The sequence below is a fragment of the Penicilliopsis zonata genome (assembly GCF_001890105.1).
Source record: "Penicilliopsis zonata CBS 506.65 unplaced genomic scaffold ASPZOscaffold_10, whole genome shotgun sequence".
Taxonomy (NCBI): Eukaryota; Fungi; Ascomycota; class Eurotiomycetes; order Eurotiales; family Aspergillaceae; genus Penicilliopsis; species Penicilliopsis zonata.
The window spans coordinates 477,438-496,507 of NW_019208919.1; the positions used below are offsets into that span (position 1 = coordinate 477,438).

General features: G+C 52.1%; 8 protein-coding genes across 8 annotated transcripts; 4 read left to right on the plus strand and 4 right to left on the minus strand.

Moving 5' to 3' along the window:
- The first annotated feature begins 30 nt into the window (after positions 1 to 30).
- Positions 31 to 2,975, plus strand: ASPZODRAFT_26348 (hypothetical protein). Its single transcript, XM_022728039.1, has 4 exons — positions 31 to 702; positions 789 to 1,621; positions 1,712 to 2,126; positions 2,749 to 2,975. Exons 1-4 carry the CDS (start codon positions 320 to 322, stop codon positions 2,783 to 2,785), a joined length of 1,668 nt encoding a protein of 555 aa, XP_022580233.1. The 5' UTR covers positions 31 to 319; the 3' UTR covers positions 2,786 to 2,975.
- A 622-nt stretch (positions 2,976 to 3,597) lies between these two features.
- Positions 3,598 to 4,121, minus strand: ASPZODRAFT_133590 (hypothetical protein). The gene is made up of 2 exons (XM_022723307.1): positions 4,078 to 4,121; positions 3,598 to 3,976 (listed from the first exon to the last, which is right to left on the minus strand). The coding sequence occupies exon 2, from the start codon at positions 3,781 to 3,783 to the stop codon at positions 3,613 to 3,615; it is 171 nt and encodes a 56-aa protein (XP_022580234.1). The 5' UTR covers positions 3,784 to 3,976; positions 4,078 to 4,121; the 3' UTR covers positions 3,598 to 3,612.
- On the plus strand, positions 4,099 to 5,337 carry ASPZODRAFT_152732 (hypothetical protein; the record flags this gene model as incomplete). The annotated part of the gene is made up of 1 exon (XM_022725883.1): positions 4,099 to 5,337. One exon carries the CDS (start codon positions 4,099 to 4,101, stop codon positions 5,335 to 5,337), a length of 1,239 nt encoding a protein of 412 aa, XP_022580235.1.
- A 1,020-nt stretch (positions 5,338 to 6,357) lies between these two features.
- On the minus strand, positions 6,358 to 7,499 carry ASPZODRAFT_68645 (hypothetical protein; the record flags this gene model as incomplete). The annotated part of the gene is made up of 3 exons (XM_022729525.1): positions 6,358 to 6,993; positions 7,046 to 7,326; positions 7,406 to 7,499. 3 exons carry the CDS (start codon positions 7,497 to 7,499, stop codon positions 6,358 to 6,360), a joined length of 1,011 nt encoding a protein of 336 aa, XP_022580236.1.
- A 1,788-nt stretch (positions 7,500 to 9,287) lies between these two features.
- On the minus strand, positions 9,288 to 10,655 carry ASPZODRAFT_68498 (hypothetical protein; the record flags this gene model as incomplete). The annotated part of the gene is made up of 1 exon (XM_022729513.1): positions 9,288 to 10,655. The coding sequence occupies one exon, from the start codon at positions 10,653 to 10,655 to the stop codon at positions 9,288 to 9,290; it is 1,368 nt and encodes a 455-aa protein (XP_022580237.1).
- A 304-nt stretch (positions 10,656 to 10,959) lies between these two features.
- ASPZODRAFT_68399 (hypothetical protein) lies at positions 10,960 to 12,555 on the plus strand (the record flags this gene model as incomplete). The annotated part of the gene is made up of 1 exon (XM_022729503.1): positions 10,960 to 12,555. One exon carries the CDS (start codon positions 10,960 to 10,962, stop codon positions 12,553 to 12,555), a length of 1,596 nt encoding a protein of 531 aa, XP_022580238.1.
- Positions 12,556 to 13,673: 1,118 nt separating this feature from the next.
- On the plus strand, positions 13,674 to 16,579 carry ASPZODRAFT_68933 (hypothetical protein; the record flags this gene model as incomplete). Its single annotated transcript, XM_022729549.1, has 8 exons — positions 13,674 to 13,766; positions 13,919 to 13,989; positions 14,118 to 14,511; positions 14,610 to 14,691; positions 14,758 to 15,231; positions 15,322 to 15,634; positions 15,699 to 16,021; positions 16,098 to 16,579. 8 exons carry the CDS (start codon positions 13,674 to 13,676, stop codon positions 16,577 to 16,579), a joined length of 2,232 nt encoding a protein of 743 aa, XP_022580239.1.
- Positions 16,580 to 16,805: 226 nt separating this feature from the next.
- On the minus strand, positions 16,806 to 18,979 carry ASPZODRAFT_159978 (hypothetical protein). Its single transcript, XM_022726443.1, has 2 exons — positions 18,612 to 18,979; positions 16,806 to 18,546 (listed from the first exon to the last, which is right to left on the minus strand). Exons 1-2 carry the CDS (start codon positions 18,700 to 18,702, stop codon positions 17,075 to 17,077), a joined length of 1,563 nt encoding a protein of 520 aa, XP_022580240.1. The 5' UTR covers positions 18,703 to 18,979; the 3' UTR covers positions 16,806 to 17,074.
- Positions 18,980 to 19,070: the final 91 nt, after the last annotated feature.

Sequence of the window (19,070 nt, forward strand, 5' to 3'; positions counted from 1 at the left end):
TCAAAGTCGTCATTTGCGAACGGCCGAGAAGCTGCAGAAAGCAGAAGGACAGCGTTGATGACAGAAGCTGAGCAGCCTGAAAAGAGAATTAATAATACCATCAGGCATCATTAAATCTAGACCTGACGCGATAGACCAAATACTAAATCAACAGGACTGGATTTGTCATCTCCAGCTCGTAATTCACTGACCAAGTAAGAAAATCGGACTAAACTGGCTTTTCCCATCTTCCTCCCCCGCTCCGTTGCGACCCCCGCGCCCATTATCAGAAGGAAAAAGAAGGGCCTGTTACTCGCCTCTCCTCTTCCCCCTGCCTCCCATGCTCTCGCGCTCTCCCGCTTCTCTCCCTCTGCAACGACTGCTCCGGAAGACCCGCTGCCTGCCGTGCGTTAGCTCTGTCCGTTCCTCCATTCACACCCCTCGTACCCTCGTCACGACCACCACCACCAGCGCCCTGGAACCCCCCACCACTGCCGGTGCGATCACTCGTCTTGGATCTGTCTCGCGGCATTTCTCTTCTTCAACAACCCGACTCACTGCATCGAGCAATATGGCGCCCATCGAAACCAAGCAGTACGACTACATCGTGCTGGGAGGAGGGAGTGGAGGGAGCGGCAGTGGCCGTCGTGCGGCCGGATGGTACGGTGCAAAGACCTTGATTGTTGAGAGTGGCCGGTCTGGAGGCACCTGTGTCAATGTTGGGTAGGTTTTTTCTCCCCTTCTGATTGCGGAGGTTTGGTTTTATTATTTATTTTATTTTATTTTATTTTTTTTAACTAAATGAATAGGTGCGTCCCGAAGAAGATGACGTGGAACTTTGCAACGATCAACGAGACGCTGCACGTGGGCAAGTCGTACGGGTACGCGATCCCCGAGGACATCAAGTTCGACTATGCGGAGTTCAAGCACAAGCGCGACGCGGTGATCAAGCGGCTGAACGGGGCGTACGAGCGCAACTGGGGCCGTGAGGGGATCGACCTGGTGCACGGGCGGGCGCGGTTTGTCGAGCCTAAGACGATCGAGGTGAGCTTGGAGGACGGGACCAAGGCGCGGTACACGGCGCCGCATATCCTGATTGCCACGGGCGGGCGGCCGACTGTTCCCGGCGTGCCTGGCGCCGAGCACGGGATCACCAGCGACGGCTTCTTCGAGATCGAGGACCTGCCGCCCAAGCTGGCTGTCGTGGGGGCGGGCTACATTGCCGTCGAACTGGCGGGCGTGATGGCCGCCATCGGCGTGGAGACGCACATGTTCATCCGCGGCGAGACCTTCCTCCGCAAGTTCGACCCTATGATCCAGAAGACCATGACGGACCGCTACGAGGCGTCTGGCGTGCATATCCACAAGAGCCACGCTGGCTTCAAGGAGATTCAGCTCCTGCGCGATGGCAAGGGCAAGGACAAGCTCCTCAAGCTGATCGCCCATGACGGCTCCGAGATCGAGGTCAACGAGCTGCTCTGGGCCGTCGGTCGCCAGCCAGAGATCGAGGATCTCAACCTCGACATCCCGGGCATTGACCGCAAGCCCTCGGGCCATATCGTCGTCGATGAATACCAGAACACCTCCGTTCCGGGCGTATACGCTCTTGGTGACGTGACTGGTCATGCCGAATTGACGCCAGGTATTTTCTCTCTCTCTCTCTCTCTCTCTCTCTCTCTCTTTTCCTTTTCAGTTTCAAAAACGACTTATTGAATGATGGCTAATTTTCAAGTTGCCATTGCCGCCGGCCGTCAACTGGGCAGCCGCCTGTTTGGCCCGCCAGAACTCAAATCTGCCAAGCTCAACTACGAGAACATCCCGACGGTGGTCTTCTCGCACCCAGAGGTTGGCACCGTGGGGCTGACGGAACCGGAGGCGCGCGAGCGCTTCGGCGACGACAAGGTCAAGATCTACCACACGCGCTTCACGGCCATGTACTACGACGTGATGCCGGCGGAGGAGAAGGCCAAGAACCCGACGGAGATGAAGCTGGTCTGCGTCGGGCCCGAGGAGAAGGTCGTCGGCCTGCATATCCTTGGTCTCGGGGTTGGCGAGATGCTGCAGGGCTTCGGCGTCGCGGTCAAGATGGGCGCCACCAAGCAGGATTTCGATAGCTGTGTGGCCATCCACCCGACCAGCGCCGAGGAGTTGGTTACCATGCGGTAGATTTTTGCATAGACTAGTAGTAGACCTAGCTGAATATAGACTTAAGTATTTTTTACTGAAGTTCTACAGTATATTTACTACTATCGTGGTATAAATAAATTGATTATGCTGTACACAGATACCTGATCCATGGAATGATAGATAAAAAAAAAAGGAAATAAATGATCGAGTCAAATGTGGTGACATTGTTATCAAAACAATGTTGGGGTATAACTTATAAATCCAGCATTTACTCCGTAGATAAACGCCGAGGGTTCTTCCAAAGATCTACTGTTGAAAGTAGTCTGTATATACTACTAGTATGCGTATAACCATGTCCGATCGTGGACTCGGCTATTGTTGAATGGTTCCATCTCGCCCTGCTCTACAGCAAGTAGATAAGGATATATAGCGGTATTAATTTATTCGTCCATCAGAGGAGAGAATGGAGAGCGAGGAAAAAGCGCTGGTCCAGAAGTGAGTTGTGAGGTGGACGGAGGTGGTGTCTGGTAAGACGCGAGAGGAGAGCAGTGCCTGGGCGGTATTCTATCTCGGAGCGGCATGGTTGATGGGATGTCTCGAAGCGAGAGGCCGAGTTCAACGAGCTGATTGTTCTTGAAATAGAGAGGCATCGTTGCGATCGGGCTCTGGGACGGACTAGACTCTCTATCGTCGAGAGTTTTGTTGTTGTTGTTGTTGTTGTTGTTGTTATCAATGTTACTCGTCAGAGAGGGGGGCGCTCAGTAGACATAGACCATGACGGCGAAGGAGATAAGGCAGAAACAGAGAGGTATGTACACCACACGATCCATCTCAGAGGTTGGCATTATAACCAGTATATAGGCAGTTGATTACTCCAGTGTCTATCAGAGTAAAGAGGATGGGAGTTGTAGAAGTGATCGAGGGAAAGAGAGGGAGGAGGGAGGGGTAACTACCTATTAACTAATTAACAGTCTGATGATCAACGTGGCTGACCAGTGACCGCTCAACCGTCAACGCAACAATCCGCGTCCCCCAACGAATCCCGGGGCGGGGAACACATGCTGATTGGACAGCGAGTGAGAGCCTAGAGGTCACCGGGACGATCATGTGATAACCCGCTTTGGGATGTTAGGGCTTGCTGTAAATGGAAGGTAGGGCTACTGTCAGGTGACTGAAGTTGGTATCATTATCACATGTGAATTGACTGAATTCAGAGGATGCAACATTCTAGCATCTACTACCTAGTGATGGGATGTCTTCTCCCTGCCTAGGCACCACACACGACCTCTGCAACACACCGGTATCAGGGTCCTCCCGCAGGCCCATTGCGAGCGTCGTCTGAAGCCAACCGACAACTGGGGATCTCCCTTTCCCTGCGGATACACTCGAGAGCCTGTTCTAATTCCTCCACAGTTTTTGGCACGAACAACGCCACCGGGGGTCTCTCATATCTAGAGATCATCACTCGGTCACTAATGAGATATGATCGAGTGATTCCAGAGTTTCTTACCGTGTCTTGATCGCCAAGTACCAGATATGCACGAGTATGCAAATAAAGGCAAAAAACACCACGGCGTAAATGACCACAAAGGCAATAGACCATTTCGTCTGTGGCGTCAGGCTATTATTTGAAATTGGCGTCTCGGTGGGCATCACTCCGGAATGAGATTCGGCCATGACGTTTCTCAAGGAATATGTTCTTGTTGGATTCAAGAGAGGACAACAGGAATGAGGATACCAAGAAAGCCTCTGTTTCAGTCATGGGAAATTGGGAGACCTAAAAAGTGCAACACACTGTCCATGGTACTAACTTAATGGGATTCTTGTCGGTCCCAGGATACAGAAAGTGCTGCCTATCGTGCCTTCCACGGTAACGCTAATGATTCCTCATATCTGCCCCAACACATTCACGTCTCTGCAAGCAAGAACAGAATCACTTTGTCCTGAATAATCTAAATTCTAATAAATCAGTCGATCAGTTCACCCGTCATCATGTCAGCCTTTGAGAATATGCCTCTCCTCTATATACCAAAAAAGCGATCCCGGGCCGACATTCCAGAGATGCAGGACAGGAAGGATCGCCTAGACTGGGAGTCGCAGCGAGCGAGAAAGAAGTTGAGGGCGCACGGTTCTTTCAATGCTGCCTTCTGGACAGCAGCAGCTGAGGTGGAGACGATTATCCTTTCCAGAACACGAGTCATGTCCGAGATTTCGTTGGCCGAGTTCGATGGCCAGCCCTCAGCATGGCAGCAGACGGAAGGGGCAAGGAATCTATTCAAGCGGATCCGGGCCCAGCAGCACCGTGTGGTATCTTTCCAGAAGCAAGCGTCAAAGCTAACAAGGCCGGGGCGGAGAAGCCTTCGTGAATTTTTCATGAATTTATTCATGAGTAGCCACATGGGTCTTGGAATAAAAACGGACATGGGACCTAGGGACTCGAGCGAGCAGAGCAATTTTAGGGATCGGCTGCTCCAAGACTACAACAGCCTTCGCGATGACAAGCTCATTTGGTGCCCCATCCTCCATACCTGGATCGATCCGGAGAACGCCACTGCGGCGCATTTATTCTCCTATAAACACGGACAAGCCAGTATGGATGCGATCTTTGGACACACTCGCCCCGCCGAACTTTTCTCGTCCAGAAATGGACTGATCATCGCTTCACAGATAGAGAAATTTTTCGACGCGGGCGTGCTGGTGATCGTTCCCGACATTCCAGAGAGACCGACGAGGAGCATGCTATCAGCCTGGCTCTACCAGAAGACTCCTCGTGAGTACAAGCTGCGGATCATAGATAGCTCCTGGGAGAAGTTGGGGCGGCCAGTTTTGTCCATGGATCATGGAACGACCTGGAAGGACCTCGACGGTCGCAAACTCCGATTTCGAAGCAATTTCCGGCCGGCGGCGAGGTATCTGTACTTTCACTATTGTCTTCAGGTCCTCAGGCGAGCCTGGAAGGTCGGACCTGGTCAGAGAGCCGCATTCCACCTTCAAGATGAACTCGGCAAGCCCTTTTGGGGGACCCCCGGCCGCTACATGGCCCGAAACATGTTGCGGGCGCTCGTCGAGGAGCTCGGTCATGAGTACGAATCATTGATGGATGGGGCGACTTTGTTGGCGCGAGGAGATTCGGGACTTCTTATCGATACTGCGGCAGCGCAGATCACCTCCGAGGCAGAGGAAGAGAACGAAACCGAGTCTGAGGACTTTGACGAGGAAGAGTTTCCCTAGACTTTCTTTATTGCTATTGCTATTGTTATTGTTATTGTTATTGCTGGTCAATACGTCCGAAGCGAGCGCAGTTTACTCCATGGAACCGATGATTCAGAGATCGGACACCGTTTCAAAGTGAGAGAGGAGTCACCGACAATTGCTAGTATTAGTTAGCTAGGTAGGCAAAATGGTATCTATACAATTGCCCTGACGGTTTATAGCCAGCAAACACTGCTGGCTAATCTGCTGATCAGCGTCAGGGACACGCCCCCTCCAACAGAAATAGAGAGAGTTCGATAAAGGCTGGCAGACCGGTACCTAATACTACCCGGGTAGTTGACTATAGTATCTGCGAAGACATCTGGATAGACTACCCATTAGCCTATGATAGACAAGACTAATATATTAGCTATACAACGGTAGGGATGTGCCGTTGTGGAGTGAAAACGAATTGACATTCAGCCGAGAAAGCTTAAGCCTAGAAGTACCGAGTACGACTACGAACTACGGAGTCAATCAGGTATTAGGTATTAGTTAGGTAGTTAGTCTGAAAGAAGGAAAAGGAAAAATTCTCCGCTTAGGCTGGACGGTGGGTATATGGAAAGGTTCTAAAATGCCCCAAAAAGGTACACGATCAGACATGGCTCATATTCGAGATGACGTGGCTAATATAACAAGGACTGAAACTAGCGCTGCAATTGAACAAGACTCCAGTTTCCAGGAAACACTAAAACCCATGGTCTGCAATTTTGTCCGTCGATGCTCCGTGATGTGCCCCTTTGCCCCTGAAAAGAAAAAGAGAGAGAAAACAGACAGAGCGAGATCATTTCCCATCATGGTTGGCTCAAGAATGAAAAGCGGCTTATGTTCAGATTAATACACCCGCAGAGCGGGAATCCAGTTTTATAGTATATATAACAGGCGGAGCAAAAGGAGCGTGAAGAAAAGGAGACAAGGACAAAAAGTGCGGGAGAAAAAAAAAGGAATGCAAGGTAGAAGTGACAACTTTATATGCAGTATATTTCACAGGTGCCTGATCTACAGCTGCATCAGGCCAGCAACCAGGGCAAGGACCAGAGCAGGAGTAAGGTACACGCTGCTCATGGAGGCCGCACTGACGGCAACGCTGCTGGTGGAGCTGGAGTTGGAAGAGGTGGAGGTGGTGCTGGAAGAGCTGGTGCTGCTGGAGGAGCTGGAGTTGGAGGAGCTGGAGGAAGAGACAGTCGAGTTGGTAGTGCTGTTGGAGAGGACAATGCTCTCGTAGGAACCAGTGTGGCCAGTGTAGGTGTAGGTCTCGGCGGGGTTGTAGTTGATGATCTTGACGGACTCGACGTACATGGTGAAGGGAACGTCGTCATAGTCAACCTCACCACCGGCCCATTCGATGGTACCCTCGCTCTCGGACGGGTCACCGCCGGCCCAGATACCAAGCTTGACGCGCATCGGGGTCTGAGGGTAGTTCCTGCCATCCACGGCAGAGTCGTACTCCAGGGTGCGGACAAGCGTGCCGTCGATCAACCACTCGAGCTTCTCCTCAGTCCAGATGATGGTGTAGGTGTGGAATTCCTCTGCAGGGGTGGTGACACTCGGGTACGTAGCACGGTCATAGGAAGTGGTGTTGTCCTTGCCGAAGTAGTTGGTCTCAATCTCATCATCGTAGGCGCCCAGCGCTTCCTGAAATGTCGTTAGCACAAGCCTCCTAAATCCCTGGAAAGAAACTACGAACCCAATCGATTTCATCGAGATCATCCGAGAGGAAGACGATGCTGCTGACAATACCAGTACCGTTAGCAGACTTCATCTTGACCTCAACCTCGCCGAAGAAGAAGTAGAAGTCAGTCTCGATGGTGGGTGCATCGTATCTCTCAGCGATGATGAACTCGGCGCCATCAGAACCGAACTCGATAGTGCCATCTGTGATGGTCCAGTTCGCCAGAGAAGAGTTGCCGGTAGTGAAATCAGTCGAGAAGGTGTACGTCGCCAGACCGGTATCAGCGGAGCACGTGTCTGTGTGTCAAGACTTGTTAGAGGGATCGGGAGAGTCAAAGAGAAAAAAAAAAAAGACAGAAGGTCCATAGATACTCACTGTTCAACGGGTTACAGCTTGTGTAAGTCTGCGCAGAGCAGAAAGGAAGCGCCACAGCCAGGGCGGCAGCGGCATACTTGGTGTAGGAAGGCATGGTGTGAGAAGATTTTATATAGTAGTAGCGAGGGTTTGATGAATTTCCAGCAAGTGGAAAATCAGGAACGAAGGTGTGGTTGATGTTATAGTAGAGAGGTCCAAGGGACAAAAACAAAGAGTCGTCTACAAGAAAGAAACGAGAGAAACAGACCAAAAGATGGCTGGGCTTAAGGCAAAAAGACGAACAATCAATCAGACAGCTCTTTTTTCCCTTGTTGCTGGGGAACGCAGGCAGTAATAACTAATATCCTGCCACCAACATTATCCCTCTAGGCTAACCCAGCGACTAGAAGGCCCTAAGGAAGATCCATCTTTGCCGTAAACCCGAATTATAATTGGCAACATCGCCCTTAGGCTCAGTCCGCGAGTAATAGCGGCGCACCGGCGACAGGCTGCGTCATGGGCTGAGGTGGCGACACATTATGATTGCCTGAGTTCCTGGACACAGATACATACTTAGTACAGAGCGCTATCCACTCGAGTGCTGTACAGTGGAGCTGACTGGAGAACCCAGCTCACTTGAGCACAATGATAGGCGTCAGCGTGCACAAGCGAAACGACAGATCTTTGTTCCGCCACGCCTCTCCAGCGGCACTAAAAAGCTTGTGTCTGGGGGGCGATTGCGCGTAATTGGCCTCGTTTCCTCGGTGCCGCGTCACACCTCGTCGACATGCGCCTAGCAACGATGAACGTACGTACTCCGTCGGCATTTCGTTGGTCCAGAGCGCAGAGTCTCACGTTGTGCCTCTCAATCCTGACAATAATAAATACGCCACCAGGTGGGAGCAGACAACTGTGCGAAGGTCGATCCACCGCTTAGTCACCAACCGACTTCTGTAGAAAAATCGAGGCAATAGTGCCTACGAGTCAGCGATTGGCTCATGGATGCTGCCTGCTTGCCGTACCTGAAACAGTCTCTGTTTCTTGAAGCTGATCAACCAGAAAGAAATCTACCCCCCCACTTCCCAGGAGCTCGCGCTGGGATTCCTTATTATTCTGACAGGCTGAGGGAAGCTGATTGTCCCAGGAAACTTGAAAGAAATGTTGGCATCTCCACCAGTCCATCAGGGGAACCTTGGGAAAGGTGTTGGTGGGGGGGCAAAAGGGCAGGTCTTTCATAGGCGGGTATTATTGGCATTATTGATAACACAATAATAGGGCATAATTGCTGCGCCACAAGAATTGCGCTGCTAGAACACTAGACAGTGAGACATTATGATTATTATTGAATTTGATCAACATCTCGACCTCGGAACGCGCTTCTTCTCGAATTCGGAGCGGTTTTTGTTGACGATGAGCCAAAAAAAGGTTGTTCCTGGCCCGAGGACCATGTGATCTGCGGATAATCTTAAATCCATCCTTGTCAGCACGTGGTCGTGTATCAAAAGTAATAGTGAAGCACTATCTCATCTCATCTCTTGCTGGCTCAATTAAAGGAGGCTCTTGTGGGTATCTCCTAGCATGTCCAGGGAATCTTTTGGTTTCCTCAGAGCTCGAAATATCCCTCAGGGGGGAAACAGCCAAGACAGCCAAGAGAGCCAAGGTGTCTAATGCCTTTTAACAGGTTGAGTATTGCAGCAGTCGTGAAGCTGTCAATTGAGTGATGACGGATGCAGGAACTGTACGGCCACTGCGAGAGCCGTTGGAATCGGCAATGAGGACTCAGGAGAAGGCCGATGTCTCAGCTTGTAGTCTCATAGATACGAGAGGATCATCTCGATGATCATCTCTCTCGCAACTCGGTGGACACTCTTAGCGAACTATGAACGACGATGATAAAGTCGTTCTAGCGGCTGGTTAACCTCTGAAAAGCAACTAGTTGCTCTGAGAGCTGTTCCATTATGGCTGCAACCAGGCGGTAATCGCCAACCGCATCATGCAAAAGCTCCGATCCTGATTGATGGGAGCGAAGGACGACATCAGATGTGGCTCGGAAGGATGACTCGAAGGCCTTGGGCGGCCCGGAAAACAGGGAACGAAAGATGCCTCGGACGCTACGGCGGTGGAGTGACTGATGAGATGCGGTGGCCTGTCTCTCCTCTCGGTCTACGATCCGTTCGATGGATTCTAGGTAATCGTCGACCGTTGCAAGGGTGCTGGTCAAAGAGCCAGCCTTGGATCGTATGTTTGATGTGAGTTGATCGAGGTACTGCCTGCGATGCAGCGTTTGTGTTGCCTGTCTCATTTCTTTGGCCACATCGGACTTTGGTTTCCAGCCGAAAATGGATGTTTCAAGGTCTTGCTCGGCAACGGTATCTGTTGCAACCAGGCTATCAAATGCAGACCGAATATCAAGTCTCAGGGAGTCAAGATCTTTTGAAGCTGTTTTCACGGCCTCCAGGCAGCCTTGGAACTCAAGCTCGAGCTCGTGTCTTGCGCCTGGGTAAACCGTCTTCAGTTCACTGTAAAGGTCACGTAACCGGGACTCGCTGTTTTTCAAAGGGAGCCCAAGCGGTTCCGTATCCGTCAAAGTGGTGTTGAGGATCGATTTCAGCCGTGTCTGCATGCTGGGCATGGGAGTCGGCCCCGCGGATGGGTTGTAACTGGCCAAGGGTAAAGTTTGTCGCGGTGCACAACTGGATGGATATAATCTTATAACCGCAGGTACTGAGCAAAAGCTCTGGTATTGGTAGAATAATTCGGGTAGTACAAGTAGATGCAGGATTCCCGCAGTTAGAAGTAGATTGACCAGAAGCCGTAGGATGTTCTCGCAGCGCCAGGGCCTAGGTCTTGGTGGTGGCCGTTTCAAACTATGGTTGTCTTTCTTGCTTGTGACGCTCGAATCAAGAGCTCGAGTCTTCATTTGCACTCTTTCCCCTTGGGCTGATGAGCCTTTCCGCGATTCCAGAGATCTGTTTGCGTCTCTTCTTCCCAGACCTCTCGACCGGACGTTAGGCGCCACCCATGAACCATCAGATATAGAAGTTTCACAGATAGATGGCATAATAAGCTCAGGCCCCGAGAAGGACGACGAAGACGCCATCATCATGTCCGACCGCTGACTCTGCTCTATATCGTTCCATGTCCGCTTACTTTGTTTGGAAGCTGGTTCAATGTTATTGCGTTGCGGTCCCTTCTTGGAACGAGGAGACTCGACGACCCAAGAATCTCCGAGGACAGAATCATCAAGATCTCGAGTATTTTTCAAAGCCATGGTGTAAATCGATCAGCTCTCAACGGTTGGGGTCATAACAGTAAGGCTGGCAGCGAACAACCTCTAACAGAGTCGTGAGACCCTTGAAAACCCTTCCTATTTCATAGAATATAAGCACTGACGACAACACCCCCTTAATTACACCTTAAATAAAAGCTGGAAGTGTGGACACGAAGACATCAGAGTGTTTTGACGCGGGGAGGGATGGAAGGAGGATTGTTCTGATGAGGGCGGGCCGATTAGGTAGAAAACGAAGCAACGCGGAGAACGCGTTTTTCCCCTCTCGTCATCCACAGCTGGCACGATGAGACCGCTGACCACGTCACGAATACCCTCGTTATCAGGGCGCTCCATCCTTTATACTTCTTCTCGATGGCGACAAGGACGATTGCAGTGCTTTTCGTCCAGTGCACGCCGGCCCTGTTCGTGCTCAGCGCCGTCTGCGAACCCTGTCACAGCCTCGAAAACGTTACGGCGGCCACCATCTGCCGACAATGAAACGGACTACCGGGCTCTAGGGACGTTCCAAGACCTGTTCACCTCGTCGCTGTACAGTCCTGGGTCACCTCTGTTTCTCCCGAACGGCACACATGTGATCAACAAGCTCATCGGGTTCCTCCGCACGCAATACCTCCAGTACGGGTTCCGCGAGGTACTGACGCCGACCATCTACAAACGCTCGCTGTGGGAGATCTCGGGCCATTGGGTGAACTACAAGGATGATATGTACGAGGTGCGCGGACGAGGGGCGACGGGCGAGGCCGAGGGAGAGGTCGGCGAGGATGAGTCGTACGGTCTGAAGCCGATGAATTGCCCCGGCCACTGCCTGCTGTTCAAGTCGCAGAAACACTCCTTCCGAGAACTACCGGTGCGATATGCAGATTTCAGCCCTTTGCATCGGAATGAAGTGTCCGGGTCGTTGTCGGGGTTGACTCGCGTGCGGCGATTCCATCAGGACGATGGCCATATCTTCTGTCGGCCGCAGCAGATCAAGGGGGAGATTGCATCGGCCTTGGGCTTCGTCGAAATGGTCATGAACACTTTTGGGTTGCAGTCTTATCGGCTGGTACTGTCTACACGACCGGAGAAGGATTTCATCGGGAGCTTGGAGCTGTGGAACAGCGCCGAAGCCCAGCTGCGAGAGGCCCTGGACAATACCGGTCGGCCCTGGACACTGAACAAGGGCGACGGAGCATTTTACGGTCCCAAGATCGACATTCAGATCCAGGACAAGGCCGGCAAATACCACCAGCTGTCGACAATCCAGCTCGACATGAATCTTCCGCAGCGGTTTGGTCTAGAGTACCAGGTCTCGGAGAGGGAGCCGGAGTATAATCCGGAAACACCCGGGAAAGCGACGCCAGTGCTGATTCACCGGGCTATCTTCGGCTCGCTAGAGCGCTTTCTCGCCATCTTGATCGAGCAGTATGCCGGTCGCTGGCCGTTCTGGATGTCTCCCCGCCAGGCGATCATCCTAACGGTCAACCGGACGGAGGAAGTTGTACGCTACGCTGAAATGACAGCTGCCAAAATTGCTGGCTTCCGTGCGCTCCAGCAGACGGACGGTGCGACAGTCCCCAAGCCCCTGTCTTCGGTAGACTCCACCTTTGTCGTCGATCTCGACACTAGCAGCCAGACGCTGAGTAAGAAGTACCAACGTGCGAAGCAGATGAAGTACAATCTTATTTTCGTTGTGGGCCACAAGGACGTCCAAGGCCAGCAAGTCACAGTCGACGTCACCGGGCAGCTTCCCAGCATGTCAGACCAGCAGGTCCTGGACCTGGAAGAGCTGCTTGAGACACGGTTCAGGGACCAGGCGCTCCGCAAGCCAGAAGCTTTCACAGCGCCCGTGGATGAAGTCCACGATTTCCTCGTCCAGCTGGAGAAGCGTTTCATGTGAACCTCTCTCTCTCTCTGTGTGTGTGTGTGTGTGTGTGTGTGTCTCCTTTTCTGTGTGTGTCTTCTTTAGCCGTACCATAAAATCTCTGTACCATAGCCATCAAAATACTCCAAATACTCCAAATACAATATTTTAGACGCCGAGATCGGGGTCTGCCACATCCAAATCCCTAAACAATAATATATTATTTCTACCAAATCGCCGTGCTTGATGCGCCCGACCCAAAACGGATATTGCGCCGTTGGGCGTCTTACGCTGCCGACCGATTGGGCTTTCGTTCCCAACACAAGCCAACGGCGGTTTCACCTTCACTAAGCTTAATTCCCTCGATGATTCCGTCCATACGGAGTATTTCTACCGTCAATAAGCCATGAACAAAAAAAGATGAAGTCATGAAATCACCAACGATGAGGAATTAAACGCGTGGGCGCCCTGGTGTGTGGCCTTGGCAAAGACGCCCGGTCGACCCGGTCAGCTCCAGGAGGCATCGCTTTTTTTCCCGCCTTGGAGAGAACATCGCCACCGTTGAGCCTGAACCTGAACCCACCGCCATGCCGAATACGCAGCCAAGATTTTTCCTTTGGACGCCAGACGGAACCATCGCTCGATCGGCCCATCGGAACTGTGGAACCAAACTCCATCATGGCGCACTCAGCGGAAACATACGCAGCAGACTGGCCGTGAGCGCAGGGAAGTCCCAGGCAGGCCCACAGCGCACCCTATTATGCTTTTCGTGATCGTGAAGAAAACACCAAAAAAGAGGTCGACCCTACTGGCAGCGGGTCCAACGCTGCGATGGGGGATTGGCCCAGCGAGCCTTCGGCCGGGTCTTCCTCGACTCTCCTTGGGTTGAGTTGTCGGCAGAGAAGGAGGCAAAGCCCTTAGTTAGGGGACCCCCCGCGGCCCTCCTGCAATTGAAGACACGCTACAGGGAAAGTAAGTAAACTATTCACTGGACAGACAGCGTCACTGGTACCCCACGATAAGGTTGGCCCCACGAGTCGCTGCCTCGTGTGAGAATTTTAGATCTCGTCGGTCACTCACATGGAGGGGTGATCTCTGGTGGTTGTCCCTGGGGTCACCTCTGCCCTTGTACCCTTCGCCGGTCGTTGTTGTACATGTGCAAAAACCTCGCCATGGCGGACGTCCCCGTCAAGACGAGCCTTCCGAGGAAGAGCGCCTTCTCCTGCGAGGCGTGTCGCAAACGCAAGGTACCGATTGCTTGTCCAACCAACCTTCCCCCCCCCCCTCCCAGTGTGCCGTATTCCCCTCGAGCCCCATCCTCGGGAGCTCGCCGAGGGGTGGTGCCTACGATTCAGCGACGAAAAGCTTCGATGACTGACGCATCTTTCTCGCGGTGTAGGTCAAATGCAATGGTGCCAGTCCGTCATGTTCACGATGTGCGGCTCGTGGCGATACGTGCGTGTATAGCCTGTGAGTCTTGCTTACATGTACCCATTCCCGATCAATCCGCGCCTTCCGTCCGTCCTCTTCGTTCTCTCTCATCCTGCGGGCATTTGCTAACATAGGGGGGCCTTTTTTCTCTCTTTCTCTCTCTCTAGAGCTCCCACACTCTCCTACACAAAGCAACTGGAGAGTCGAGTTGCTCAGCTGGAGGATGCGCTAGCAAAACTCCGAGACAAACAGAGCCCAGGCAGGAAGGAAACATCGCCTGCTTCGACAAGCGATTCCAGTGCGAGTCCCAAGCTTCAATACAAGCTCAAGCAGGAACAAGAGGGCGGCCATGAATTACCCAGAGATTTCGAAGGCCTGCAGGTGGGAGATGATGGTCGAATATCTTTTCACGGCCCGACCAGTTTATTTCAGTTGCCGAGCGGTCTGGGCAGCGGAACCTCAACGTCTACTCATCTTGTCCAGGAGCTAGAAGCCCGGAAAGAGCGACTCATCAATAATGCATGGCGCGAAAGGGCTCTTGAGCAGATGGCTACTATACCGGTTAGTTATCTCGAACCTTTGACGAGGATCTTTTCTCTTCCCCCGAACCAGAGTGAACGGGGTTGCTCACGACTTGTCTTTCTTTTGGCAAAAATTAGGAACCATTTCAGTATCTTCTCGACTCCCACTGGTGCTGGATCCAACCTCTCTTCAACTTTGTCTATCGGCCTGCATTTACTCGTCAGTCCCATCTTTCTCGTGTCGTGGGTTTTATTTCAAAATTACTAACAACCGAGGGGGGGTCAGGCGACATGAAAATCAACGGGCCTTATTATTCTGATAATCTCCTGGACGCAATCCTGTGTCACTCTGTACGCTGGTGCAAGGCAGAGCCGAACGTCGGGCCCCTTTTGGAACAATATGACAACGGTGCTCTATTCCATCGGCGCGCTGTATCCCGTCTCTGCGAGAGCCTACAGTCTGGTTTTATTTCAATTCCCACGGTACAAACATTGCTCCTGCTCAGTGCACAAGAATGCGGACGAGGAAATCGAATCCAGGCTTGGCTGTACAGTGGGATGGCATTTCGTATGCTTGACGACTTAGGAATCACCATCGACAGCCGCAAATATTCGAATTCTGCACAATTAACAGATGAGGACATTGAAATTCGAAATCGCCTTTTTTGGAGCTGCTATTTCTGGGATAAGCTCATCTCCTTGTATTTTGGCAGAGCTCCAATCATGCAGCACTCATCGGTCAGCCCGCCACGGATGATACGTAAGTTAAAACCGGGTCCAAGACAGACCTACAGATTGACCGGGAAGTCTTTTTTTTTCTCTCTCCTCATTAACTAACCTTTGAGAATAGTGGACGATACTGCGGAGATGGAATCCTGGGTGCCTCATGGCGTGATCTTCCCAGACGGCACCCATTACCCCCCTGCTCAAGCCCATTCCACCTCGTGCTTCATGAAAATGTGTGGGCTAGCGGAAATTCTCAATCAGATCATGATTCACATATATGACCCCATGAGGAAGAGCTCAGAGGCCGAGTTTCTCAATTGCATACAGGAGCAAGGACAGAACCTTGCAGAGTGGTGGGAGGAGCTCCCGGACTACCTGAAGCTGGTGGCTACAGACCTTCCTCCCTACTGTCCACCGAGCCATATTGTCCTTCTCAAGTGTGTATTCCTCTATATATCAATTTTTTTTGAAAGCTTCCATTACTGATGCATGGAACTGCAGCTGCCTATATCATACGATCAACATCCTCCTTCACCGCCCAATCCTCTGCTCCCACAAGTTATATCAATCCCGAAAGAACGATTGGGACAAGACGCATCTAGTCCAGTGTATGGCCTCAGCAACTACCATACTGTCCCTTTACGATTTATACTGCCGCACGTTTGGCGACAGTCATGTCGTCCTTTCCCTTGCATACAGCGTCTACACCGCCGCATCCATCTTTCTGCTAGAAATTCACGCGTTGAAGTTCGCTGCGACTGGCACACTTGATAAACTCAAGTTCTGCATCATCGCCTTGGAAAGAGTCAAACCGGCGAATCCCGGTAAGTCATCTGCTGGTTGTTTGGCTCCCATGTTCCATCGACGATGAATGCTAACAGTTGTGGCACGATCTTCCAGTTATCTCAACAGCACTCGGTTTGATCTATCAGGATGTGCAGAAGTTACAGATTGATCTGCACATCCCGATTCCTATTCCACACCAGGACTCACACACTCCTCCTCCATCCCATTCTTCGCATTCGGGAAATCCAGGCAACGGGTCTCGTCGTGTCTCCCCGGGACTGCAACGGACAGCCAATAATACCCCTCTGGGAACAACAAGCACGCCAGCTATGGGTACCGCCAGAGATTCTCATCCGGGATCCATCCTGCAAGGCGGATTTCCCCTGCAACAACAGCCGGCAATGGGCTTTGGGCTCTCCCAGCCGAACATCCCGCAAATGCCACCGACGCACCATCTAGGCGGAATGCCTAACGCCGTGATGACGATGGACGGGCGCGGCGCGTATGAGATCACCCCGGAGGTTTTTGAAGCGTTTTCATATGCCGAGCCGATCTCGACCAACATGACTCCTACGTTTGATACGTGGCATGCCTAGATTTGGAAAAGGAAACCAAGAAATAACCCATATATCTATAATTAATACACTACATTTCTGCTAGTAATCAATCTGTATATTATATACATGGTACCTTCCTAAAGCAAGGTATAGAAAGGCTCGATTCTCTTTATATATATATATATATATGCCTTCTTCGTCTATCTCACTTTCTTTTACGACCTTGAAAGTAGTTGTACATTGAAAAAGAAGAATAACATCAGTTCGCGGAATAAAGTTTAGTCCCTGACGGTCTAATTAACCTTTTAATTAACTATATTTTAGTGTATCTAGGTACCTTGGTATAGGTACCTACTATATATAGTTCCTTCAAGCCTATCAGGCTCGCTCTGGATACTAAATCCAGAAGCTGTCTAGCCAGTAGAAAGCAAAAGACTAAAATGATGTCCGAGCGAGTGGGGTATATATAAAATGATTAGTTCTGTATATGGGTATATGTATATCCGAATGAAGTCTGACAGAAAGGGGGATAATTTATAGCTTCATGTTGGGTAGAGGGTCGTCTTGATTCCCGAGAAGAGGCTGTTGACGGACCTTTGCACGCCAGCGGAGGTACCACGGCCCATCGAAGAGGTGGCCCATGGATTCGATGGGGACGCCCTTTGTCTCGGGCATGCAGATGGCGAGGCCGACGAGGCCGACGAAGCAGACGGCGGCCCAGAAGAGGAAGGCGCCCCAGATGTTGAGGCCAAGCAACATGTTGGGGGTGACGCGGACGACGGCGAACTGGAAGGCCCAGTGCAGGGACATGCTGATGGCGTAGCTGACATTGCGGATACGGGTGGGGAAGACCTCGGTGCCGTAGAGGTAAGGGATGGTGCACAGGCCGACGGACCAGCCGACGGCGTAGACGAAGATGGAGGCGACCGCGGCGTCTGACGCGGCGCGGTTGAAGGCATTATCGCTCCGGTTTGCGCCAAGCCCCATGTAGACGGCCATGTAGACGTGTGCGGCTAGTTGCAGGGCGAGCCCCGTCAGCGCACATGCCCGTCGGCCCAGCAGGTCGATGAGCCCCCAGGTGAAGGCCATGGTGACGACAAGCTTGACGATCCCGTACACACCGGACGAGATAAGCGACTGCGAGTTGTTGCTGAGACCGGCGTACTTGAAGATAGTGGAGATGTAGTACGTGATCCCGTTGCCCCCCGTCCACTGGGCGATGGTCTGCAAGGCCATGACAAGCCAGAAGCGCTGGCGGTAATTGGGATTGGTCTGGGTCTCCTTGAACGCCTGCCAGTACGAGACCGATGCCGAGTCGGCCAGCTGCTTGCGTGCTTGCGCGTCGATTTCCGCAAACTCGGCCTCGACGCTGGGATCCAGGGGGTCTTGCCCGCGGAGGCGGGCGAGCACCGCTCGCCCTTCGTCGTGTCGGTTCTGGGAGACGAGATAGCGAGGCGTTTCTGGAAGCAGGAAAGAGAACAGAAAACAAACGCAGACGGGGATCAAGGGAAAGGCTTGCACCAGGCGGTACTGGGCGCGGGTGGCTGACATGTGGAGACTGACTCCATAGTTGATGAAGAAACCCAAGGCCAGTATCCCGAGCAAGATCACCATGTACACCCCGACCACCAACCCTCGTGTCCTCGCCGGGGCCACTTCAGACAGGTACAAGGGGGCCACCACAGTGAGCATACCGGCCCCCAGACCACCCCACACCCTGGCGAACAAGAGTAGACCATAGATGCCCGAGGAAAAGACCTGGACGAAGGTTCCCGTCGCCCAGATGATGGCCGCCAGCCGCCAAGTCTTGAGACGGCCCAGGCGATCATTCAAGGCGAGGGCCATCAAGGCACCAAAGACTGCACCCAACACATTGAAGGAGGTGATGTTGGCCAAGCGATTTGCCAGTCCCGTGGCATCATGCACCCATTGTGATGCGTTGAGATCGAAGTCGTTCTTGAATGAAGCCAGCGTAACACTTGCGCTGTATCCACCTTCATCGTAACCTGATGCAGTATTAAAATAAAATAAAATTAATAGGGAGAAAAAATGAATAAAACCACCGACTGACCTTTGGGAATCCCACCACAGGCTACAACGATGACTACAAACGCATAATATGGAGTGGTGGTCCATCGCGACCAGTCTATCGTCCAAGTCATCGCCGGCAGACAGCCAGCTGACGATTAGCGATGGACTGTTGGAGAGTAGATAGACTATCGACGCATGTATTGCGTGGAGGGAGAAACAGTAGAGAGAGAGGAGAGAGAGAGAGGCAGAGGGGAAGGAAAAGGTTCGACCTCCTTCGGACACTAAAAAGTTTCTCTCAAAAGCCTCGACCACCATCAGACCTGACCGTTTCCCACCACGACTCCCTCTCCGCTTCATCCAACTTGGATCTCTCTCTCTCTCCGTCATCTCTCTTCGAGGTGCCTCAAGCTCAAGCACTGTTTACAGCTTAGAAGAAAGACCCCCACGCCGACAGGGCCAAGCTTTGTGGTCAAGACTCCGCTTCTCCATCTCGGTCAAC

Excerpts from the sequence above, each read along its gene's own strand:
- ASPZODRAFT_26348 (XM_022728039.1), top strand. The coding sequence starts at position 320 with ATGCTCTCGCGCTCTCCCGCTTCTCTCCCTCTGCAACGACTGCTCCGG. Across the intron at positions 703-788 it reads GGCACCTGTGTCAATGTTGG|GTGCGTCCCGAAGAAGATGA; the intron begins GTAGGTTTTTTC and ends CTAAATGAATAG. Across the intron at positions 1,622-1,711 it reads TCATGCCGAATTGACGCCAG|TTGCCATTGCCGCCGGCCGT; the intron begins GTATTTTCTCTC and ends CTAATTTTCAAG.
- ASPZODRAFT_159978 (XM_022726443.1), bottom strand. The coding sequence starts at position 18,702 with ATGACTTGGACGATAGACTGGTCGCGATGGACCACCACTCCATATTAT. Across the intron at positions 18,547-18,611 it reads CTGTGGTGGGATTCCCAAAG|GTTACGATGAAGGTGGATAC; the intron begins GTCAGTCGGTGG and ends ATACTGCATCAG.
- ASPZODRAFT_133590 (XM_022723307.1), bottom strand. The coding sequence starts at position 3,783 with ATGGCCGAATCTCATTCCGGAGTGATGCCCACCGAGACGCCAATTTCA.